At 43.3% G+C, this 25,878-nt stretch overlaps 2 protein-coding genes across 2 annotated transcripts in view; both read right to left on the bottom strand.

The window, feature by feature from the left end:
• Window positions 1-948: 948 nt before the first annotated feature.
• Window positions 949-7,956, bottom strand: LOC121696159 (C-type mannose receptor 2-like). The gene is made up of 14 exons (XM_042077489.1): window positions 7,803-7,956; window positions 7,611-7,723; window positions 7,433-7,501; window positions 7,090-7,140; window positions 6,710-6,792; window positions 6,396-6,530; window positions 5,952-6,063; window positions 5,198-5,261; window positions 4,647-4,657; window positions 2,144-2,194; window positions 1,804-1,895; window positions 1,482-1,616; window positions 1,143-1,257; window positions 949-1,043 (listed from the first exon to the last, which is right to left on the bottom strand). Exons 2-14 carry the CDS (start codon window positions 7,666-7,668, stop codon window positions 979-981), a joined length of 1,041 nt encoding a protein of 346 aa, XP_041933423.1. The 5' UTR covers window positions 7,669-7,723; window positions 7,803-7,956; the 3' UTR covers window positions 949-978.
• A 6,996-nt stretch (window positions 7,957-14,952) lies between these two features.
• LOC121695560 (growth factor receptor-bound protein 10-like) overlaps window positions 14,953-25,878 on the bottom strand; it is a 44,085-nt gene continuing 33,159 nt past the window's right edge. The window contains 11 exon segments of the mRNA XM_042076518.1: window positions 14,953-18,474; window positions 18,706-18,799; window positions 18,892-18,979; window positions 19,312-19,378; window positions 19,662-19,778; window positions 21,107-21,184; window positions 21,573-21,671; window positions 22,236-22,346; window positions 24,153-24,230; window positions 24,232-24,291; window positions 25,042-25,124. Of these exon segments, the coding sequence (XP_041932452.1) occupies window positions 18,328-18,474; window positions 18,706-18,799; window positions 18,892-18,979; window positions 19,312-19,378; window positions 19,662-19,778; window positions 21,107-21,184; window positions 21,573-21,671; window positions 22,236-22,346; window positions 24,153-24,230; window positions 24,232-24,291; window positions 25,042-25,124 (1,022 nt within the window). The 3' untranslated portion in view covers window positions 14,953-18,327.

Here is a 25,878-nt window from a genome sequence, read left to right as displayed (position 1 = left end):
ACACACACAGAGAAGCACACATGTACACAAAAGCAAACACACACATGCACATACTAATTTACATACACAAAAGTTTCATTTACATACACAAAAGAGTAGGGGATGAAGTAGGAGATGGAGACAAATTGACATGTGTGATTTATTTTTGCGGAGAAACTGCAGGACTGGGCGGTGGTCATATTTTGTACCGCTCTGCGGTACATCTAGTTTCCTGAATGTTGCTTCTTAAAACACAATTTCTACAACAATTAACACTAACTTGTAGCCAATCTGTTTAACAAGTTTGCCAAACTGAATGCAGATTCACTGCAGTTTACACTCAGTTTGTTATTTTGTACCATACTATAAACAAAACTGATTGCTTCACACTTTTAGCAAAACTAAACACTTGTTTCATGCTGCAGTGTTTCAAGTTTAGTTTCAAGAATCACTGTAGTGTATGCAGTGTAAGTGAATGAATAAATTATAGCACACATTCCCAAATTATTTTTAATAAGTTATAATACTAATAATATTTCTTTCATATTATTTACAAGACTTTTTGTTCTTCTCTTCTGCAGAGGTGGAACAGTCCAGTTTCAGAAAGTAAAAACCAACCATGTATTGACTCTACCTGTGCACTTAACACAAGTGATCTCACCAATTAGATGCTCTACCTGGCTGAAGATCAGCTGGTTTAAGTGAATGACTGGCACAGACATGTGGTAGGACTTTTACTTTCTGAAGTTGGACTTTTCCGTCTCATGCTCTTCTATTATTCCATTGGGATCAGACACAGAGAATATTGCATTTGGTTTGGGTGGGACTGTTTGGGTGGAACTGTACCAAGGAGTCTATCCATCATATTTGGTTATAATGTTTGACAACCAAGACTATAACAGAAAATGAAAAGATTTCAAAATATTGAGATGCACTGTCAATAAAGCTGCTGAGAAATGCCCATAGATACCACAACTGCCATGACAACCAGTGGACATATTATGATCTTGCACAAACAGATGGAAGTGCATTTGAACAGGGATAGTCGTTCCAAAGCAGACCTCCTTCAGAAAGGGCATAAAATATGACATGATTTTTACACAATAATTCTCAGAAATACTGGGCTGATATGAGCAACTCTAAATAACTTGATGTAGTTTTACCTCCCGCATTTATGTGAAGACAGTGCTCGGCACCACCGGCGTTATCAGGTTGAATGGGTGAGTTCCAGTAGGTGAATGCAAATCTGGACCCATCACTCCAAAACCAGAATCCCTCCTTCACAAATGAAAGTGTACCAGAGGTAGGACCGTGAATAAAGTTTTATAATTCATCTTTAATTCATTATTAATCTAAAATTATCCTAATATGGTTCTGGGTAGACCTCATTATCGCTGGTGAATTCAACAGTTTGAGGGTATTTTTATGGCACATGCTGTAAATTGCCATGTACTCAAAGCAAGTAAGGTAATGTCTCTGAGAATAAAACAAATTAGGCGGACCTGCTGGGCGTCCGAACCCCCAATCCAAGTGTAAGGTGAATCAAGAGTCTGCGTCACTATTAGTACTTGAATGAAGTGATATTCTGCAACACTGTGCACAGATGCCAAATGACCTCCCAGCAGTAAACAGAAGCGCTGGGGAAGACAAGTCAATAAGACACATAAATGTTGTGTCATAGGAAAAAAATAAAATAATGCTTCTGAAGAAAGCAAACATAACATTTCAGTATTTGTGAACTTGTTTTCACTATTTGTTATAAGTTATAAGTTATTTGTTATAAGTTAGACAACTGAATGTATTGTTTGTTTCTTGTGAACCAACCTCTGCCTCGGCCCATGTCTTCAAAGAGCTGATAAATCTGAAGCAGTGCTGATTGTATAGTTCCCAGCCCACTGGACAAGTTCCTGAGTAAACTTAGATAAAAAACAGAACAGCTGAAATGATTGGATTAGATTTTTAATTTTCTGTGAGAAAACTATGTGACATTGGTTGTATCATCAGCACCTGTTTGTTAAAGCCTTGTTTTTCAGATAAAAATGGAATTTGCAATGTCTTACTTTCATAGACCATTGACAGATACCATTATGAAACACACACACACACACACACACACACACATGCACTCAAGGTGCAAGGTGAAACAAATACATTTTTTTGGTACCCTGAATGGCTGGAGAGTCATCAGTCGTGTTCTTAGACTGGACAATGAGCTCTGGAATTAGACACAGTTCATGTTAAAACACACATCACTGGAATGAGTCAGTATGGTAGAGCAGCAGTTCTCAAAGTTAAATAGAATAGAATAGACTTTGTCATTGTCATGTCATGCATCTCTGGAGACTCAGTCAGAACGATGGAAATCAGGAACAGGCTTTTAGGGCCATATTTTGCACCCTGGCGCATGGCGCAAAACTCGTTTTCCACCCTGCGCAAAGTATATTTTCTTATTTTGCACGTTTATTGTTTAAACAATGCGCCAAGGGGTGTGGCAATTAACAACTTAGGGAGTGGCTTAGCGCATTGTCTAAAAATCGCTATTGTACACCTGGTCAGAAGTCCATGGCGAGTTGTTTATATGTTATTTTAAGGGCCCTATCATGCCAGTCAAAAGCGTATCGTCACTCGTCAAAAGCTTATTCAAATTTAGTAGGATGTCCAGTCCACATTGGGAGGGTTTTCGTTATCAAACGTCGAGCGCATGGCGCAACAAGGTGTTCCTAGGTTTTTTAATCAGTCATCGGTGTGTGTCAACAGTCATAGCGCCATGCGCTCGATGTTTGATAACGAAAACCCTCCCAATGTGGACTGGACATCCTACTTAATTTGAATAAGCTTTTGACGAGTGACGATGCGCTTTTGACGCATGTTGCCATGTCGACATTAAACTCGACATTTCAAGGATAAAGTTGAAATGTCATGTCGACTTTAATCTCGACGTGTCGACGTTAAAGTCGCCATGTCGACACTAAACTCGACATTTCGAGAATAAAGTTGAAATATTATATCTAGCCTACTTTAATCTCGACGTGTCGACTTTAAAGTCGACATGCCAACATTTTATACATTATCCCTTACGTAATCCTTAGAAAAAATTGAGTTGTTTATTGGCAAAATGCCATGTGACTTTTTGAAAAAGCAACCTTGTTTATTTTCCTTTATGTTAGCATTTATCGATAAGGTCCTATAAAGATGAAAGCACAGCAAGGAAACATACCTGCAATAAGGAAACATTGTTTGTATTTTTACTGTCCAAATTTCTGAAATAATAATTAACCAACTGATACAAATCAGACAGTGATACATGTGAGAATGGAAGGCCAAATGTTAAAAGTCCAAAAGTTTAGTTTTTCAAAGAAACTGACAAGATCTGACAGAAATAATCTGTACAATCTCTTTTTACATAGCACTTTCCAAAAAGTAAGCTACAAAGTATACTCCCAGTGCTACAGATGTGAAGGCTACAGCAAGAGTGATGGACTAATAAATCATTGGAAAATGCTTAATATGCAGTTTCTTGGCATTTATGTCAATCATGTGATCAAACACAAAAATACAGTATGCGTGTTGGGTGCACAAAGAGGTGTAGCTATGGATTCCCTCTGCTCTGATGGGAATCAATACCCAGCCACAAAATCAACCACTTGTATTCTGCTGGGTAATGTCCATGCATCATAGCCCTGTTAGGTACGTAGGTTATGTTGTTTTGGTGCGCTTTACGTGCATTTACTCATCACCATCTGGTCACAGGTGGTAATTGTGTATACCATTGTCTGTACCACTACCCTTTCATGAACCATGGGCCCCCATAAGCTTTCCTAGCTTCTTTGGGGGACCCATTCACATACCCGTCTGTCTTTGTACCCCTTACTGGTTTATTGTAATGTTTGAAGTGGTATTGTGAATAAACTCAAACTCAAACTCAATAAACTGACAAAACCTGACAAAGAGTCTGTATAATACAATCTTTATTTACATAACACTAGTTATGTTAACACAAAAACTAGTTACAAAGTACTCATCCTATAGATGTAAGGGTTGCAGTAATAGTGATGGGCTAATCAGTCACTGGAAAACATTAATATGCTGTTTCTTGGCATTTATGTCACTTGCAAATAAAACATGTCAGACATACAGTCGGCACATGGATGTGTGTGTGTGCTACGGATTCCCTCTGGTCTTATGGGATTCGGTGTCACAAGGTCAACCATTATGATAAAATAAGTCTTCTTGCACAGTCGGATGGAAGAACATTTGAACAGCCGAGGTCATTCCAAAGGGTGTCTACAGGTATAAACAAGTTAAATTTAAGACTTTAAGAGCTTTTAATACACTTCTAAATTAAATGTAAGACCAAACATACGATGGAAATATACATCAAAAGAAAATATACAGTGGGTTACTCTCTCCAAGTAAACACACTGAAAGGGGCCTAGTGATTGCTTGTCAGTCACAATGGAATGTTTGTCAGCATGTCACTTTTGTGACCAAACATGTCAGACCTAGTATAGGAGTGTGTTGGGAATAGGACGAAAACTCAGCATGTAGCTTTGGATTCCCTCATTTCTTTTCTGAATGCTGCTTCTTGAAACTCAATTTACGCAACAATTAACACTAAGTTGTAGCCAATCTATTTACCAAGAGTGCCAAACTGAATGCAGATTCACTGCAGTTTACACTGCAATTTTGAACCATACTGTAAACACAACTTACTGCTTTACACTTTCAGCAATACTAAACACTTGTCTCTTGAGGCTGTTTCAATGAATTATGCACTGTACCAATCAGTCAATATTTGGTTATAATGTCTTTTATGTGATGAAAGCCTGTGTCCTCAAACATGAACTTTACAGATACTTCTAGTATTCTACAATGTCCTAAATGTACAGCAAAGAATCTCTGTTTAGAGTTCAAGACACAAACTCCAAACACTGAAATGCTAGTTCATAATTCAACACAAAAAAGCCCCTAAACCATGTAGAATCTCATTACACTATGACACCTTACAGTCTTGTGTTAATATATTGACTGGGAATCAAAATACCAATAATCTTTCTGGGCAGGAGTAATCCTTCGTTTAAAAAAAGGAATTGGAAAATGGGGAACAGCAATCAGGAGCAAGTATTCAACGATGAAAGTACAGTATTGTGGTCTGTGAACCAGTACCAGCTTAGACTGGTGAAAACCAATATTATCTCAGATGACTACAAACCTGGACTATGATCTTGCACAGACAGATGGATGTATTTGTGAACAGGGAATGTCGTTCCAACCCAAACCTCCTTCAGAATGGGCATAAAATATGACAAAACACATGACAAAGTTATTTTATGTAAAATAACTCTCTTAAATATGGTGCTAATACTGTATAGGCTAGTGACAAACTGTCAAAAGGGGCTTTAGTTTTTAGTAATTGACATATTTGGTATGGTATTGCTGGATTCATCACAACCTCACCTTTCCAACAAGCCATCATGTGTTTCTATAACAATCCCTAACGAAGCAACTAAGTAATTGAGAACATTCTGCATAGATATTAATTTTTGCATGTCTGCTTATTTTAGGTAGCCTATGTGTTCCTATAGGTCTATATACATACATACATACATCAAGATATTCACATCCAGGAAACACCCTGACTACAACCGTGTCAAATGTCAAAGCTACCAGAGCTTTGAGCTCAGAGCTACATCAGTTTGTATGTCTTAATAACTGTCTTATATAACTCCCATACGGCCAGGCTATATTTTAGGTATTTTTTAGTTTTAGGGTGTATAACAATATCTATCAATTTAATAATAATTTCAGTCAAATGTTTTTATCCAAGAATCCATTTCATATATGGGAGACCTTAGAGATGAGGAAAAACATTGTACTGTTTAGTTCTACCTCCAGTAGGGGTATCTCACAATTTTGGGGGCATTGTCACTAGCCTAATACAAAACAACTTTAAATAACTTGGTGTAATGTACCTCCCCAATTCATGTGAAGACAGTGCTCCGCACCATTAACGTTATTGGGTTCACTTGGATTCCAGAGGGTGAATGTAAATCTGGACCCATCACTCCAAAACCAGATTCCGTTCTGCACAGATGAAAGTATAGGACCATGAATAAAGCGTTATTATTCATCTTTAATTGATAATGAATCTAAAATTATCTTAATTAGACCTCATTATCACTGGTGAATTCAACAGTTTAGGCATTTCTATGAATCTAAAATGATCTTAGAGCTCATTATCACTGGTGAGTTCAACAGTTTAGGCATTTCTATGAATCTAAAATTATCTTAATTAGACCTCATTATCACTGGTGAATTCAACAATTTAGGCATTTCTAAGGCACAGGCTGTAAATTGCCATGTACTCAGAGCAAGTAAGGTATAATGTCTCTGTTTGAGAATAAACATTAGCCTACCTGCTGGGCGTCCGAACCCCCAATCCAAGAGGGAGTTGAATCATGAGTTTGTGTCACTATTAGTCCTTGAATGAAGTGATATTCTGCAACACTGTGCACAGATGCCAGATGGCCTCCCAGCAGTAAACAGAAGCGCTGAGGAAGACAAGTCAATAAGACATATAAATGTTGTGTCGTAGAAGAAACAAAAATAACACTTTTGAAGAAGGCAAACATAAAGTTTCAGTATACATTTTGTTAGCTTGTTTTCACTATTTGTTGACAACCTATAGACAACTGAACGGATATTTATTGTTTGTTTATTGTGAACCAACCTCTGCCTCTGCCCATGTCCTTGCTGTGCTAATAAATCTGAAGCAGCGCTGACCGTATAGTTCCCAATCCTTAGGACAACTTCCTGAGTAAATTGGTTAAAAAAATAGAACAGCTGGAATATATTTTTAATCTTCTGTGAGAGAACTATGTGACGGTGGTTGTACCATCAACAACCGTTTGTTAAAGCCTTGTTTTTCAGATAAAATGGGAATTTACAACTTCTTACATTCAAGACTTTATATTATAAACACACACACACACACACACACACACACACACAAACACAAGGATACTGACACCTGACAAGCAAGGTGAAATAAAATATTATATAACAGTATAATAATAAAAGTATAATAAATATAAAAGTATTTTTTTTTACCTCGAAGGGCTGAGGAGTCCTCAGTCCTGGTCTCAGACTGGACAATGAGCTCTGGAATTAGACACAGTTCAGATTAAAACAGACGTCATTAGAATGAGTCAATAAGGTAGAGCAGCGGTTCTTAAACTTAGAGTTTATAAACATGTCGAGCACGAAAAGTGTCTTCGGTCTCAGCAAATGGTAGTAATACACTTCATCAATGTTATGACTAAGGGGGGGGGGGGTCCCTTTTTTTCTCGTAAAGGTTCCCTGGCCATCAAAGGTTTGTGAACTGGTGTAGAGGGTGGTCAACTGATGAAAGGTTTAGGCAGCAGAGTGAAGGAAATAAAAACATAAATCTTACCATGAACGGAGAGAGCATCAGTGCTGTTATCAGGCTGTAGGCCTACAATGATCTCTGGAATTGCATAGCCTATGCAACAAGATATATAATAAAAAGTGTGATAGAGATGAGAAAATGCTATTCCTGATGATTAGCCCTCATTTACAAATGCGGACATGATTTGTGGAGAGGTTTTTACCTGAAGCAGAACTCATGACACACACAGAGAGGAGTAAAATGAAGATGACAGGCGTCATGGTGCCGATCACCTTGGAAACGGAATCAATTATCTTATTGTTTGAAGTGGGTTACCTGCTGGAGTATGAAATCATTTAGACGGTGGTACAAACTGGTTGTGAATAAACCGAATACTGATACTGAATAAACTGACCCGAGATTTGCTTTTGCTTTTGCTTCAACTGTTCAAAGTGTTCAAAGACTCAATGCATGACCAAACAGATGAAGTTACAATCAAGAGACTCTTTATACACCAGCAAACAAGCACTACAACACCATACTTGCACAAACAATGACTGACAAAGAACAGAAAGAGACATGAGGGTTTAAATACACAGGAGTTAACTGGGAAACAGGACACAGGTGAAAACAATGAACCAATAATCAGGTAAGAGAACTTGACACAGGAAAGAGGCGGAGACAGGGATAAGGAACAGAAGCACATGGCAAGGATAAACAAAAGAACTCATGCAGGACCCAGAACGTAAACAAAGGCAACAGGAAGTAAATATGAGGAGCAGACATGATGGAATAGACCTCTGAAGTTCGCCTACAAAAAAGAACCAAAACGGCCATCTTTGCCCATATAAGGAGATCCAGATGTTAATTGAAGCTAACTACCTATGGCAAGTTGCACTAGAAGTTAGCTCTGAGGTAGCAAAAATCTAAGTTTGCTGTCTGAAAACGAGGTGGGAAACTGGGGGAAGATTTTGCTAACAGAGTTGCCCAGTTGGGGGCTCATCGTCACTTTTGTCGTCACTTTGGCGTCTTACACCATATTTTAAAGCAAATACAGTTTATTTAGTGAGCATATTTTTTAACCTTGTGGCATCCATGTTTTTACACATTCCGACGGCAAAGCACATTCAATCGCAATGGGAAAAACAGCATAATCAAGGAGAAGGTCCCTAATATTTCCAGGTGGCCTGAACGCACCATCTTCCCCCAGTTTCCCACCTCTTTATTCCTACATAAGGTGATGTGAATGATTATGTTTTCATTGGGAAAAATGCGCATACGCACCATTATTTCTCATATCTGCCTCCTTTATTCCTCCATCCTCCTATCGTTCTTTCCTTGTTTCCATCACAAAATTAATTAGAAAGAGGGGTTAGGGGGAGCGCTGTGGCGCAACAGGCTACAGCGCCGTACCATGAATGGGACCGAGCAACCACGGGGACCCAGGTTCAAGTCTGACCTGCGGTCATATCCCACCCCATCTCTCTCTCTCGCTCACAACCTGTCTGTCTTCACTGTCCTGTCCAAATAGTAGTAGTAGTAGCACTTTATAAATATAGGCAAAAAGCCCAAAAAATATACTTTAAAAAAGAAGAAAAAAGAAAGAGGGGTTAGGACAGGAGGGAGGATGGACAAATAGAGAAATGATCTGCCCTTATATGATGCTCTTGCGTATCGGACCTTTCTCCTCTCTCCTTTGTCCTCGTTCTCACCTCCTCTGGTTGCAATTAGACAAATAAGACATTCTTGATGATGTTGAGCCAAAGTCCTTTTAGGCAAGTCGCTCCACTCGGCGGCCATATTGCAATGCTTTTTGGACACTTATTGGGCATCTATTTGGCAGAAATGCGCGTGTGCAAGGTTTCACAACACCAACCTTGCTCCAGCAGCGAGATCACAACACATAATTGGCACGATGTCTTCATAACACATCACTCAAAACACACCACTCACCAACTCACCATTGGCTCAATGTATTCACATGTCGACTTTTTGTCGCGGAAGGGATGGGATATGTGTAGACAACTGCCATATTGGCGTTACAAACTTAACCCCATGCATTTCTATGGAGGATTTTTTGAGTGCTGTGTCTCCTCATTAGAAAGTCTCTGGTTGAGCTTAGAGCGATTTCCAGGGCACGAGCTGGAGGAGGACAGAGGACCGAAGAGAGCATGCAAATAGATATTTGGGATCCACCCAGGAAACCGAAATAAAAAAGGACCCCAATGTTATTAATTATTACTTACTTGTGACATATCTCAAAATGCAATTCTTTTGTGCAGTTTTACAACAGTCATACTATAATGTCAATAAAGGATGCAAGATGTTTTTGTTTTCAGGCTTGTTTCACAACCAGCCTGATTCTGGAATGGTATGATACAACCCCAGTTCCAAGACAGTTGAAATGCTGTATAAAACCTAAACAGAATGAAATAATTTGTAAATCCATTATGACCTATATTTATTTTAAGTTTCAGTTCAACATCGCAGACATACTTTAAAGGGAGGCGCAGTGGAATAGATCCTCTAATGTGTTATTTTTGTCAACATTTCAATGTCAGTTGCATTTGGGCCCTTATACAATGTTGAGGCACATGTCATCTAATGGGAAAACCTTCTCCACAAAATTCAATCACAAAGCACCTCTAATTGGTGGGAGGTCTATAACAGCTCCTTATTGGAAACATTGGGGTATTCACTAAAAGGTACTTTCGATGAGAAAGGATTGCTTTCTTTTCCTGATGTCCAAGATGCATTCAATCTGCCAGGTTCCTGCTTTTTCTTTTATTTACAGTTAAGACTGACACTCAAGGCAGATGGACAGTGTCCAGACTTTATGTGTTTTTAGTGGTGCCTGACTTCCTCGGAAAAAAAATAGCGAGCAGCCTATGATAACCTATTTAAATGATCAGCAGGCCGGATTGAAGTGCGAGCCGGGCCGGATCTATGATAAGAGATTATACTGAATCTCCTCAGACAAGGTATGCTGTAGACTCCCAGTCCTTCAGATGTGAGGACTACTATTTGGATATACAGTGCATACGGAAAGATTTCACAGCGCTTCACTTTTTCCGTATTTTTCCCTAGTCCTTGGTTACCTGTCTGACCAAGGCCCTTGGATCCATCCTGGATTACTCAGTTAGGCTGAGCAACCAGATCTAGGAAGACTGTTGGTTGTTCTAAAGTTTTCCATATGAGAATGATGGAGGCTACCGTGCTCTTGGGCACTTCCAATGCTGCAGAAATTTTCTTGTACACTTCCCCAGATCTGTGTCTTCACACAATCCTGTCTCACAGGCCTACGGACAATTCTTGTGGCTTGGTTTTCCCTTTGATATGCACCATCAGTGAGATTCATACATCATCAACTGTGAGACCTTATATGAAGAGATTTGTGTCTCTCCTAATAATGTCCAGTGAATTCATTTAGGCACAGGTGGGCAAGTTGTAGAAGCATCTCAAGGACCATTGATAGAAGTAGTATGCACCAGAGTTCAATGGCAAGTGTCATAACAAAGAGTGTGAATACTTGTAAATGTCAATGGCATATTTCAGTCTTTTATTAAATGTTTTTAATACATTTACAAAACACTCCAAACATTTGCTTTTTTGTGGGGTGTTGGAGTATTGTGTCTAGATTGATGAGAAAAAATGAATCCATTTTAAAATGAGCCTGAAACATAACAAAATGTGTAAAAAGTGAAACGCTGTGAATACATAAGTACTCTATCATCAATACTGTTCTCAGACTGGACAATAATCTCTGGAATTAGAACCCAAATTCAGGTTAAAACACGCATAAATGGAATTAGTATTGTAGAAAGATGAAATCATAGACCTCCCTTCTTATTCAGTGGTTGGATTTGTATGTACATTCAGGTAGGGAAGTAGAGACCGCACTCAGGGACTGGGTCATATACAAAAACTGCATTTAAAGTGCTGAGAAAGCATTACAGGCATGCCAAATTTATATGTAGCCTAGGCAACATGGTATAAAATGGTATAAAATGAAGACAGCAAATGTTTTATATAAGTATATAAGTATAAGTATATATACTTTTTTGATCCCATGAGGGAAATTTGGTCTCTGCATTTAACCCAATCGGTGAATTAGTGAAACACAAACAGCACAGTGAGGTGAAGCACACACTAATCCCGGCGCAGTGAGCTGCTACAACGGCGGCGCTCGGGGAGCAGTGAGGGGTTAGGTGCCTTGCTCAAGGGCACTTCAGCCGCGGCCCACTGGTCGGGGCTTAAACCGGCAACCCTCCGGTTACAAGTCCAGAGTGCTAATCAGTGGGCCACGGCTGCCCACTGTTTTAGTCTATTACAAAATTAGCCTTTTCTTACATATACAGAAATTATTTTTGCTATGGTGAAAAATTATATTTCACCCGAAACACACATAAGACGCATAGAGAGAGGAGTAAAGGAGGCCACAGTCTTCATGGTGCTGGAGTCCTTGGAGTCAGATGTATTTTAATTTGTTGTCATGAGTGCTTGGAGCTGAGATTATTATTTATAGGTGGGCGGTCTGGTGATATCTATCACAAACTAATATCTTTTAGAGGAGTTTAGAATTTTACAATAGCCAACGAGTCTAAATAATTAAGTTAAACAAGGACGCATGCAATATTTTAAACAGAAAAACAGTGATGATTTGCAGAGGGGTTGAACACCTTTGCAAGCCACTGTACACCATCTTATGACCAAGATCTGTAAATGAAAAACACATCCTTTGACAGTTTACTGTTTTTGAAATAATGATTAACTCGTCGATCACTACTCAATTGTAAAGTTGTAAATCATACTCTGCCCCTCTTCCATCACGTGAGAGTGGAAGGACTAAAGTTAAAAGTCCAAAAGGTTATTATTATATGGAATCCACTATCTTGAAATCTCCTGGCTTCTTCTTCTTCTTATTATTATAACCTTTTCTTTTTACCTTTTCAAGAATGAATGCGACTCTAACCGCTTAACGTACAGACATGTTGAAATAACTGTTATTTCTGGGAGTGGGGCAAGAGAGTTGTTATTTCAGATTTTTAAAAAAGTTTATACTTTTTGAGAAATAGGGGATAAAAAATGTTAAAAAGCTAATTTTTCCCCCATAGACTTGAATGGCTGTGATGTCATAATGGCCTAAAGCCAGCTGCGCTCGTTAAGCTCCCAGAGTAGTTCCCGGGATAATCAGAACACTGCCACAGGTGTCACCTGTGAATCCAACTGTCTCAGCTTCTAATGCATACAATGTGGCCAAAGATGGTTGATTACGAAGATACTTCCTGAGAGGCCATTTCCTGTCCCAGGAAATATATGCAAATAGGGTAGCCCCGCGCAAGGGGGGGCCACTATCCCCCATTTATGCAGCGATCGAGCTCCCTTTTTAACATTGAGGTCTATGGCAGAATTTGTCAAAGCCTTATTTTTCTGAGCAATGAATGCACATTTCGGCCACAGTATCATGATCTCCAAACCCTCCTCTCCATTTCAGGAGAATGTTGTGACAGTATGACCCTCCAGTCGGGAGAAAATCAACATTAATTAAGGTGTACACCAAGTTTGTTTTGTACTCCGGCTTCTGTCTGGCGTGGAACTGAGGCGTTCAAACGTCAGTCATACATCAGTGACACGCCCCTGTGCAGACGGGAACTGAACCAGAGCCCGTCTCTGACTGAACTCCACTTTGCCCTCATAGACATGAACTAGGACGACCCATCTTGCTACGCATTCATTATCTTTGATGTGGCGCTCCCCAAAACCACACATCCTGTTTAAGTGTTTCCTGTGTGTCAAAATAAAAGTCACAGCCATATCTCATGCTTTGCGCTTTATATCTCCAGAACGACTTGACGCATATGCTTCAAATTTGGTACAAGTGTTTGTATGGACTCAAAGATGAAGTGACTTGATGTTGGAGGTCAAAGGTCAAGTCCATGAATACTCTGAGCGCGATATCTCAAGAATGCCTTGACATACATGCCTGAAATTTGGTATGAGTGTTTGTATGGACTCAAAGATGAAGTGACTTGATGTTGGAGGTCAAATGTCAAGGTCAAAAACACCTTGAGTGTTATATCTCAAGAACGCCTTGACACACAAGGTGTTTTGGTACGAGGGTTTGTATGAACTCAAAGATTAAGTGATTCAATGTTTTTTTCCCCAGGAATCTCCCCACCAACATTAAGCCAGCAGCTTTCCATCCACTATTGTAATTCCCCTGGTATTACATTTCTAGTTATAGTATATTACAGCAACAGTAAATTTATTTGCAATTGTTTTAGGAAGAAACCTGTGACAGAAAGAATCCTTATACTCCCTATACAGATCCCAGGGCTGTATTATAGTGATAGGCACATTGGAAAGTGTACGTGGCGTTTCTCAGCATGTCAGATGGATATGAATAGGCTATTGGATGTGTGAAGAAAATTATATGTGTAGCTGTTGATTCCCTTTGCTCTTAAGAGGAAAACGATTGGGGGCTTCACTGCTTCAAATTCAACCAGCTGCCTCCAGAGTGTAATCTCCCATCACCAAGGGCCAAGGTCATGTCTGTGCCTCAGATTGTATGCAGCATCTCTTCCAGCAACTCAACAAAACATTCAAAATATGGGGGGCGGGAGGTGGCGGGGTTTGCAATTGTGTCGAACTGTTAAACTTCATATCTTGTCTGTAATAAGATTGAAAATGTCAAAACAAAGACATTTGGACATATGGTAATTTGCTTGAATACTGAATATGGTGTATCTGTTCTAGTGGGACATGAGTGATGCACCACCCTTCCTGAGTTCAACTGCAAGTCAGAGGCCAGTGACAGCTCACAGGTTCACCAGGGCTTGGGCCTCCAGAGGACAGAGAGAAGGGACAGTACAGTACATGGATGGTTGGTTGATATTGGTTGTTGGTTAAATTTGATAAATAAATGTTATCAACCAGTACATCTGTCTGGTTTTATTTCTTTTCTTTTTAGTGTATTTCGACTTCTGTTGGCTCCAGATAAATCTGGCATGTGCTTCCTGAAGAATATTTAAGGTTATTCACCTCTGCCGTCCCTGTTTGTGGAGTGAGCAGTATTTACCAGCAGGTGGCGATAAAGCAGAGAAAGCCTAACTCATGAAGAATGCCATGCCATCACCTGGGTCAAAGTCACTTGTAGAGGTTCTATGAATGTATGGCCGGATAGATTTCAACACAGAAGTCAAAAGGATGTTTAAGAGTGCAAGATCAGGTAAAATAAAAAATGTAAAGGGTAGGAATTCCAATTTTAGTCAATTTCAATTATGCTGTGTATACCCATCTAGTGCTAAAGAGGTACCCAATTAGTCTAAAAAAACAACAAAAAGGGTAACTGTCCTACATGCAACAACAATGTTACTTTAATACCACTCAATGGAAACATGCTAATAGTGAAATACTAGCTAGGCTTTTCTGGCGTGCACTGCCAATGTCAGAGACGCCATTCTCCGGTACTGTAAAATAACATTGTCTTGCTTTAAACCCTTATTCCGTGTAACAAAATAGTTAAGGATACAGTACACAACAAATGACACCAGCATAATGTCATATTAGTGTTTATATCAATGTATTTTATTCTACTTACAATAAAACAGAATATATCAGTCCCTTATTTGTACAAAAATACCCGAGAGAGTGATAATAGTGATTGGGAAAACCAGTCAGCCATTTACCAAACCAAGCAAAGCGCGCTGAACACAGGAGTTGAATTTGAGGAAAAAAACAGAACAAAACAAAATAAAAAAAAAACGAATCATTTAGTATTCCCTGATACACCATGGGGTTTTTCTCCATGTTCCTTTTATTCTTGTGTTCCTAAGGAGTCCAAAGCTGGTTTCTAGTGTGAGTAACCGCAGCAGGTGAATGAGGGGTGGCATATCTGCAGGCTCCGGGCTCCATGGAGCAGTGCAGACTCTGGGAAGTAAGACACACCTGCAGCACGTGCATGGTAGTGGAGATGGCGATGCGGGGAACTGGGGGGGGGAAGTGACAGAAGAATGTGACAATGTACTGTATGCTCTGCTCTTGTCTACGTTGTGGACAGCTATTGCACTAATGGCACCTGTGAATCTAGTCTGGTTTGGCCTGGAGTCTCCCGTATGCATCACATAAAGGAACCCTAATCTGACCAGGACCCCCTTCGCAAAGTCTGTCCGAGGTGGCGTGTGCTGACCTGGGTCCACATTCACCTCCCCGTGCATATTGCGCAAGCACTGAGAGCAGGGCATTCTAGACCAGCACATTGCTTTAAGACACTTATTTAAGTGTGGGTCCTGGAAACCGAGTCTGATCAGAAGACCAGCATCTAACAGGCCCTCTCAGAACCCTGAGCAGCTGAATTACATTCATGTCACAGACAGCAGAGCCCCCTGACCACAACCCTTGGGGGACCCCATGCCTTCAGGTTTTTCTCCCTGAACCCAGCCTGAGCAGCTGTTTTCTACTCTCTTCCAAGCTACTGTTATGTGTAATATACTCAAATGTGACGACATCCACAATGTGCCCCTAGTGATATGACATTATTAGTGGGTTCCTGAGGCTAAACTTATCTGGGCTTTGGAGGGGAAGATACCTCTCTGACGTGCATGAGGGTCTGCTGAAGAAGACCTGAAAGCAGTGGGACCCCTCAGAACCAGGTCAACACTGTCTTGACATCGACAGCTTTAATACAAATGTGCAAGTGTAGTATAGTGTGTGCCTGTGTGTGTATATGAATGTGTGTCTGTGTGTGTGTGTATGTGTGTATGTGTGTGTGTGGCTGGAGGGAGTTAAGCACAGGGCAGAAAGCTTCAAGGCTTGACTGGATTTCAGCTTAGAGTTCTGGCCACATCACAATCTGGTTCATGAAGTCTTAAAAGATACCATCAAGCTTATAAAGTCAGACTTTTCTCATGAAGTGTTCCCATGAATCTGATACAGAGGCATGCTGTTAGTCCAGTTTCAGAGGCTAAAAATAAGCTTAATTTAATACTGTAATATACTCTTAAAAAAAGTAAATTTGTGACATACAAACGAAAACAGATAACTCAATATGCACACTGGATCAGAGCACTGGAAAAAAAAGAATCTGCACAGAAAAATCAATCAATCAATCAATCAATCAATCAATCAATCAATCAATCAATCAATCAATCAATCAGTCAAATCAATCATCATCTGCTGTGGGAGTTCCCACTCTTACATAGTGATCGGCCATCTAAAATACAGTGTTAGATCTACATCTTTTCCATAGCTTCACATACTTAAAGATATAGAGTCGTATGGATGGGTTTTAGTGAGTGCAGGCTTGGACACTGCAGAGAAGCAGGAGACAGCTCTTACGAAACAGGAGGCCAGTGATGACCCCACAAACACTGACGCACAAACAGCTTCTCTCCCTCGCTCTCTTTCAAGGCTACTTTACTGTGGACATCTCTCCCTCCCTCCCTCCCTCTCTCTCTCCCTCTCTCTCTTGCACCCGATCTCATCACCCTCTCCCTTTTCATTCTCCTCCTTTTTCAGTCTGTAATATGCTGTCGTTGAGCTGAGCTGGTGTGAGTCAAATTGGTATTGCAATGTTGTGTTGATAGTACAAACGGCCACGGCTGCCATGGTTACATACCAGTGCTCACTGCCGAAAACTGCTGCAAAGCTGCTCCAGTGCAGAGCCTGTGAAAACCCCACCACCCCTCACGCCTGTGGAGTCTGTGTGTCTGGGGGACGTCAGGGCCGTGATGATGAGTAGCCATCTGTCCCGTGTTATCTGGACCTCACCCAGCTACTAGCACCTGAGTTGACTGACCCCCCCCCCCTCCCCCCAACCCCGACCCATCCTTTGCTCTAAAGCCTGTCTTGTTTCAGCCTGATCCCAGACAACGGTTCCCTCCCTGGTAGACTGTCGCCATGGCGCTTCTCTCCTCTCTTCCTGGGATCACTTATTGAGAGTCGGGACGCCGGACGGCACTCTCGACATCTCTCCGGGGCCTGTTGGGTCGTTCACACGTGGTCAGCACGCATCCTGTCGCGGGCGCTCGCCGCACAAAAAACAGGAGGAGGGAGAGAAGCCGATGGAGGAGGAAGAGGAGAAGGAGGAGCAATAACGAGAGCGCAGTGTTTTCTGTCGAGTGGGAAAACCTGTTGTCATCTCAGGAGTGCAAAAAAATATATAGATATATATATATATTTTTGTATATGTATATAGTTCAGCTATGAAACAAACTGTAATAAAATAAAATGTCGTCAAGTAAAGCAACACTTTACAAGTGGAAAAAAACAAAACAAAATAAAATAAAACAAAACAATGTGTAGAAGGTCCAGGCTGATGTTGAAGACAGACAGACAGACAGACAGACAGACTGACTGCAGCAGCCCTGGGATGTGGTCTTGCATTGCTCTGTAGTGGGTGACAGGACGGGACAGGACAGGACAGGAGAGGGGAGGACAGCACCTCTGGGTGGACACAGAGGATGACCTCTGACGGAGAGCAGGATGATCCGTCACTCAGGGGAGACCCGTGCTCTGCAGACGAGAGCAGAGGAGAGAAGAGGAGAGAAGAGAAGAGGAGAGAAGAGGAGAGGAGCGGAGCGGGCACTTTTCCTCTCATCCGCCACGCCCCTTCTCCACGTCCACATCCATGGAGCTTTCATCCAGTCCAGAAGTGTGTGTGTGTGTGTGTGTGTGTGTGTGTGTGTGTGAGTGTAAAGGAGAGAGACGGTGTGAGGGAGAGAGAGAGAGAGAGAGTCCTGTCCCCGGTCCTCAGCTTAGCGTCATCTACAGGGAGGAGAGCGGCGCGTGTGCGGCACCGTCACAGCTGACCGCACACGACACAGAACAGATCCAGTCGATGAGCCACGTCAGGGCTGTCTGTTTGTGTAGGGGTCGAAAGGTCAGAGGGGAGGTCAGAGGTCAGCGCTGGGCGATCTCTAGGGGCGGGGGAGGCGGGGGGGTCATAAGGCCACCACGGTGCAGGGGTGTTTGAGTTTGCAGGGCAGCACGCCTCTGTTCAGCTGGTAGAACTCCACTAGATGGATCAGATCGCTGAATTTGGTGGCGCCGTCGTCAAGGCTGAAGAAGATTTGTCCATCCTCTTCAAACTGAGCAGGAGGAGGGAGAGGACAGCAAGAAACAGAGAGAGAGAGAGAGAGAGAAAGAGAGAGAGAGAGAGGGAAGAAAGAGAAAAGGATGTTTTAAACTAAAGAAATCATTTTTAAAGACATCTTTTTCGATACAGTAAACACAAACATGGCATCCGAACAAACATACGCACACACACACACACACACACACGTGCACGCGCGCACACACACACGCACACATATACTTACAGGTAAGATCTGGAAATGTTTGATTTTCTGGTGATGGCACAGTGTGAGAACAAAAGCCTTTGGGTTGCTCTGACTGTCTCGTATCAGGAACAACCTGAAAAGGGAGAAAAGAGCATCACTTAACCTCAAGTGCCCCTAACCAAGACACCACTTGGGGATGTATGGGTAATGTAGTTCAGCTCATACCCGTCCACTTGGCCCTGCTGCATGATCATCTTGTGGGATTCCTCCCTCATGATGCGGCCGTGAAACCACAGCTGGGTCCGGTGGATAACTGAAAACACAGAAGAGATAGAACTCTAAGGACAAGCAGTAGCATGGACAAACACACATGCACAACATACAACCCACACACACACACACACACACACACACACACACACACACACACACACGACCCACCTCACTCATGTACACATGTACGAACGCACGTACGCACATACGCACATGACACAACACACGACACATTTTCAGAGAAGGTGCAGACTGCGGCAAACATGCCGTTAGATAGAGATGGACAGTCTACAGGCGGACAGATGCTGGATGGACATAAAAACAGACTCTCGGTCCGAGAGACGGACAGCAGAGGGGCTGTTGGGTAGATACCTGAGCTTAGAGAGGAAGGGTGGAGGGGGCTGGGGCTTCCTAAAACATTCATTCTCTGACTCCGTTTCTGGAAACAAAGCAAGAAACACAACAAAGAGAGAGAGTGAGTGCGGAATATAAAAGAAAAGGATGAAGGGCAAGGGTGTGTTGTGTGTGTACTTGTTTGTTTTGTGTTTATGTGTGTGTGTGGTGTGTGGTGTGTGTATCTGAGTGTGTGTGTGGTGTGTGTGTCTGAGTGTGTGTGTGTGTGTGTGTGTGTCTGAGTGTGTGGTGTATGTGTGTGTGTGTGTGTGTGTGTGTGTGTGTGTGTGTGTGTGTGTGTGTGTGTGTGTGTGTGCGTGCACGCTCACCCTCCAGCTGTGCCCCTCCTCCAAGGCAGCACTCTGGGCCTCCACCGGGTTGTCAATCACTCTCCCCGTCCTCCCAGAGAAGTCCATGGCGACCAGAGAGTTCTCGGACACACTCCGCTGGACACAAACACAGCGTCAGCTGACCCAGCCTTCACATCAGATGGTCTTAGCCAACACTCCCTCATCTCTAAGCCAAGATTGGAACATCCACTTATGACACTTTTCAGCACCCAGTGAAACCCATCAGAACCCACTGTATGATTAGCTCCGTGTTTCATTACAGTAGTCAACATCTGGGGGGCCGTATGAAACCTGCTGGCGGGCCTGATCTGGCCCCTGGGCCTCATGTTTGACACCCCTGGTCTAACTGGTGCATTGTTATATTTGTGAGCTCACATCAACACTTGTGCCCACTTTACGTATGTGATGAATAGTTGTCCTGCTAAAGGTTTCGCTCACGTTTACATTTATTAATTTAGTGGATGCCTTTTATCCAAACTGACTTACAAATGAGGTTTAACAAGTTATATCACAAAAGGAGGCCTTAGGGTAACAATTATTACTACTTTAACAACACAAACTCACTGAAGACATTGGATACTAGCGACAACTGACTTCAGCTTAATGCAAATTCAACTGACTGGAAACTAAGGTTGAATATGCCCTCCACACAAGTTATTGCCCATAATGTTGTGGTCAGACGGAATGGCTTTATGGCACGCAAAACATGTGTCGGCCACATCACACACACACACCCCCTTACAAAAAACCTCCTGTGTGCGAGGCAATCACAGATGAACGCTCAATTAGCGCTGAAAAGAAGCCGGTTTGCCGGCGCAAGTTAACGCCGGGGCCACGCCGCAGGTGGTTCCGTGGACAACACGGCCGGCCCAACACGCAGCCCTGGAAGCTCATTACTCTTAGCCCACTGGCTAAAGCCCCCTTTGTAAAAAAAAAAATGCCACCCAAAAGGCACATACCGCGGCCCTAACGCTACCGGCCCCTGCGCACCACTGGGCTAGCGCACCTCTAATGTGACCCAGCAGACTATACATAACTCTAATAGTTTAATCAGATTGGGAGCGCTGAGGTAAGAGCAGTGGAGAGAGAGAGAGGAGAGGGGGAGGGAGAGAGGGAGAGAGAGAGAGAGAGAGGAGAAGAGGAGAGAGGGGAGAGGAGAGCAGAGGGGGAGAGGGGAGAGGAGAGGAGAGAGAAAGAGGGAGAGGAGAGATGGGCGAGGAGAGAGGAGAGGGGGAGAGAGGGGAGAGGAGAGAGGAGAGGGGGAGAGAGGAGAAGAGGAGAGAGGGGAGAGGAGAGGAGAGATGGGCGAGGAGAGAGGAGAGGGGGAGAGAGGGGAGAGGAGAGAGAGAGAGAGGGGAGAGGACAGGAGGAGAGATGAGAGGAGAGATGAGAGGAGAGGAGAGGGGGAGAGAGGAGAGCCTTACCACTGGGGCAGAGAAGGGTGCCAGCGGGGCTTTCCTCTGCTGGGGGATCTTGTAGTTCTGGTAGAGCAAGATCCCGTACTGCAAAACAACCAGACACACAGAAACAGCAGCCTTAGAAAAGAACTTTCACCTTGAGTGAAAAAGCTGGGGAATAAGTCAGTCATGAGAATCAAGTCTATGCCACTGTGGGATATTGACATAAGTGAATGTGGAGGTTAGGAATATGTACAATGTCAAGTGTGTCTACTAATGAGGGAGATCAAATTCAATGTCAGTTGTATCGACAGTGCCTCAATATATCTCCCTCTAATAAATCTGTGTGTACATTATGTGTAGGTGTCTGTGTACACGGATGTACGCTATATACTCAGTGAATGTGTGTGTGTGTGTGTGTGTGTGTGTGTGTGTGTGTGTGTGTGTGTGTGTGTGTGTGTGTGTGTGTGTGTGTGTGTGTGTGTGTGTGTACCTTCAGCAGTCTGAAAGCAGTCATCCAGCATGTCCTGCTCTGCTCATCTTCAGCACATAACATCCTCAGCTCCTTCACATCGCTGCGAACTTTACTGGGCTGTCAATCAAACAATCAATCAATCAATCAATCATTAGTCATCCATCACAGACCTAACATCATATTAGGCTAATAAGTCACACCTGATTGAGGAGAGGTCTAACGTAACAATCTCCAACCATCAACAACTGACTACACAGTCACCACATCACAGCAACAGAATCCCGGGGATCGGAGCACTGTGTGAGGCACTGTGTGAGGCACTGTGTGTGTGTGTGTGTGTGTGTGTGTGTGTGTGTACTTAAACAGCCAAGTCATAGCTGTGGCTCTGACTCACATGGTTACACTCAGCGCAGTGTGCTAGAATAATCTCTCCAGTACTCACACTTCTGTCTTTCTCGCTCTCACACACACACACACACACACACACACACACACACACACACACACACACATTCCGAGAGACCCATGTATGCAGACATGAGTACACAAAGGCTCGGAGATCAAAGCGGGAGTTGGCTCGGCCTCTCAAGCCGGTTTGAGCTGGGCATCGGTGGCCTTAGGAGCGAAAACACATGGGTTTGTGGCCAAGCCGAGCGTTTGCTTGCTCGCTCGCCTGCGTACCTTGATGCAGAACTGGAAGTCTGTGGGCGCGTTGTGCATCTTCCGGCCTGTCGTCACGCTGTACACGTTGCTCTCTTCGAGATCGGACAGTAACTGCAGGTGCCGGGGCTCCTGTGGGGAAACGAGAGACGAGGGGCTCAGTCACCGTCACACACACACACACACACAAACACACACACACACACACACACACACACACACACACACACACACCTCACTGGCTGTAAGATATATTGCCCTCTGATTAGGAAATACATGCAAATTTGAGGTCATTAAACATAGAGACCACTCGAGCTGCACACTCAACATTGGTAGGCTAAGAAGTGACGATATTTAATACAACAAAGTGGATTCCGTGGTGTGGGGGAGTGTGTGGGTGGGCCCCATGGCTCCTAAAGTCTGACTTGACCGGGCCTCAGGTCAACAAAGCTCGAGTAAGGCTGCACTAGTGTGTCCCGTCTGTAACACAGCCAAGCCTGGTTCTGCTGACATTCCATGCGGCACATCCGCAGGCCTGCTCAGGCCCAGGGTGCATTCCTCTCCTCTGCCCTCACACACACACACACACACACACTCTCACTCTCCACAGTGGCATGCGGGGGGAATCCCTACCACCCCTCCAAGCCCCAACTCTCCATCTGACTAGTGGGGACGCGTTCACTAAACTCATCACTTCAATGAGCTCCTGCGTGCGAATCTGCCTGTGAGAGAGTGCTTGTGTAATGAGTGCATTATGTAGAAACAATGTGTGTGTGTGTGTGTCTGGGGGGGGGGGGCAGAAAAGGCAGAAAAGCTTAACTCACAACCGCAACATCAGTCAATTTCACTGTGTTCATTGTGGTGAGAGATTCATTTGGGTTAGGGCGTCGCGAATGGCCACAGACCAAAAATACGCTGGAAATGATTGGATCGGCTTACAGAATTCAATCTCAGTGGTGAACGCTACGGCTGTTAAGCCCCCCGAGGCTAAGAGAGAGCTAGCGGCTAAGTCCAACAACTGGGTGGATCCCGAGGACAGAAGAGAGAGAAAACACGTCTCCCTCAACAAAAGCAGATAACCCATTCCTCTGGTTCAACTTTTTTACATTACATTAGGCACATTTTTAACCAAAGCGACTTACAATATGGTAAACAGTTTAAAGCTTTTTTTTAAAACAATTCTCAACAATTCCACTTTTTTTTTCCAATTTCACCATTTTATCACCATCACAACAACCAAACACAGCCCTGACCCTCCCTTCTCCTTTTGCTTTCGATGTGCCTGTAGACCCTTTCAAGAGAGTTCCATTATCAGCATCATAGTTGGCCCCACAAGGCTTCCGTTTTAAACATTCCATACAGTATGTTATCTTAATGCAGAGGAAGTAGATTGGAACCAAATAGAATGTTCAAGCATTGTTATTGTTTACCTTGTTGAAAGGGTCAATAGTGTGCTACTGCAGCAGTGTGTGAGGCAGAGGAAGGTCGCTCTTAGGGCGCATTCACACTAGACCGTTTGGTCCGGACCCGAGGTCGTTCGGATTGATGGTTCGGTGATTTTTGCTTTGATGTGAACGCCGTCTACCGAACCGGGGTGCGGACCAGGGTCCTCTAGAAAACGGGGGTCTGGGGTACAATTTGTTAGAACTCCGGTGCAGTTCGAATGCCATCTGTTCCAAAACCAGGAAACAAACTGCCGTTTTTTTTCAATGTTGCCAAGCGATATTGGTAAAAAGAAGAAAGTGTTTATGACCCAGGTCCGCAAACAATAATGTAATGTGACCAGAGACCAGCTGGGTGAGGGCTAAGGTGGAGTAATCACACCCGGGTACGGTCCAGTTAAAACGGACCCAGTGTGAATGCGCCCCTTGCTTTCGATGTGCCTGTAGTGTGCTACTGCAGCAGTGGTGTGGGACAGGAGGAGGCCTCTGCTCTTACTTTCGATGTGCCTTTAGTGGAGTAGTAGAGGCCGGAGCGCCTCAGGAACATGCAGAGCTTCTTCCAGGACTTCCGACCCGTCCTCCTTCAGATACAGGAAGCCCTGAATCTCAGGACAGCGGCTGGAGTTGAGGAAGTTCTGAGGAGGATACACACACACACGCACACACACACGCACACACACACGCACCCACACACACCACGCACCCCACCACACGCACCCACACACGCACACGCACACGCAGACACACGCATGCACACACACGCACACGTGGAGAGTTAACACAACAGCCTAATAGGACTTAAGCAGTTCAGACTAGCATAATACCTTGCATTTAAACATTAAAAATATGCAAAAGTACATGTAGAAACCAGCGCCAAAGACATAAACACACATAAACACACATGTACACACAAGGGCCCTCTATGACCTAGATTCTCACAGGCTCTCTCCAGAGAGACATAACTCAGAATTAGAAAATGTTCTCCAGGCCCTGAACAGCAGCTGACTGAACAGGGGCACTTATTTTCTCTCCCTCCCTTCCTCCCTGTGTCTGTGTGTGTGTCTGTGTGTCTGTGTGTGTATGTGTGTGTGTGTGTGTGTGTGTGTGTCTCTCTCTCTCTGTGTCTGTGTGTGTGTGTGTGTGTGTGTGTGTGTGTGTGTGTGTGTGTATGTGTGTGTGTGTGTGTGTGTGTGTCTCTCTCTCTCTGTGTCTGTGTGTGTGTGTGTGTGTGTGTGTGTGTGTCTGTGTGTGTGTGTGTGTGTGTGTGTGTGTGTGTGTGTGTGTGTGTGTGTGTGTCTCTCTCTCTCTCTCTCTGTGTGTGTTTGTATTATTCATCTAGAAAGCAATAAATACAAAAATACAAGTAACTGGTGTCTGTGTCTGACCTGTAAGAGCTGGACGGTGGGATTGAGCCATTGGATTCCTGACACCCACGCTACCCATCTGCTCTGGGAAGAAGTTCTGTGGGAGAGATAGAGAGAGAAAACAAACAGAGGGTGAGAAAGACAATCGACTGGAGAGATTTTACAACCTTTCCTAACCACGGAGTGGGAAAGGACACACACACACACACGCACACACACTCTTATTGCACTTTCACGTGGTGGAAAACAATTAAAAACCATTGTGGGGGAAACAGCAGATGGAATGAACAGGATAAGCCACAAAGTGTGCATTTCAACAGCGGCCACTGTGTGAGTGTGTACTCTTTGAGGGCATTTCTGTGGGGATTGTGCATGTGTGTAGCTTACATCTTTAGCAGAACTAAACGTTTTATTTTCTTGAAAGACAAAGACATAGTTTGTGTGTGTGCATGTGTGTGTGTGCGCAAAGAAGCTGAGCGCTGTAAAGAAGACACTAGACAAATATTTTTGCGAATAGTGATACATGTGTGGTCACTATCCGCTAGCTTGAAAATTAGAATCCAAGACAATAACGCCTAATGAAATGCATTAAATAAAGCCAAGCCAAGACGAGACTATTTTTCTACACAAGAACCCTGATGGCCAGGCTGGTGACCACGCCCTTCTGGTTAGCTGCCTATCTCCTCTCAGTGTGATGATTGACAACCTCAAGATCCACCATCACGCAGCCGCTGAGCTCATGCTGGGATTCCATGACAGCCACTCTTAAATCATCTTCGTGATGGGCTCTCATATGGCGCAATGCAATGCAACAGTCAGAGAACAACCAATGAAAGACAAGAGGAACAGCAGGGAAGA

The sequence above is a fragment of the Alosa sapidissima genome, chromosome 21 (genome assembly GCF_018492685.1).
Source record: "Alosa sapidissima isolate fAloSap1 chromosome 21, fAloSap1.pri, whole genome shotgun sequence".
Classification (NCBI taxonomy): domain Eukaryota; kingdom Metazoa; phylum Chordata; class Actinopteri; order Clupeiformes; family Clupeidae; genus Alosa; species Alosa sapidissima.
This window is presented reverse-complemented; position numbering and strand designations above follow the sequence as displayed.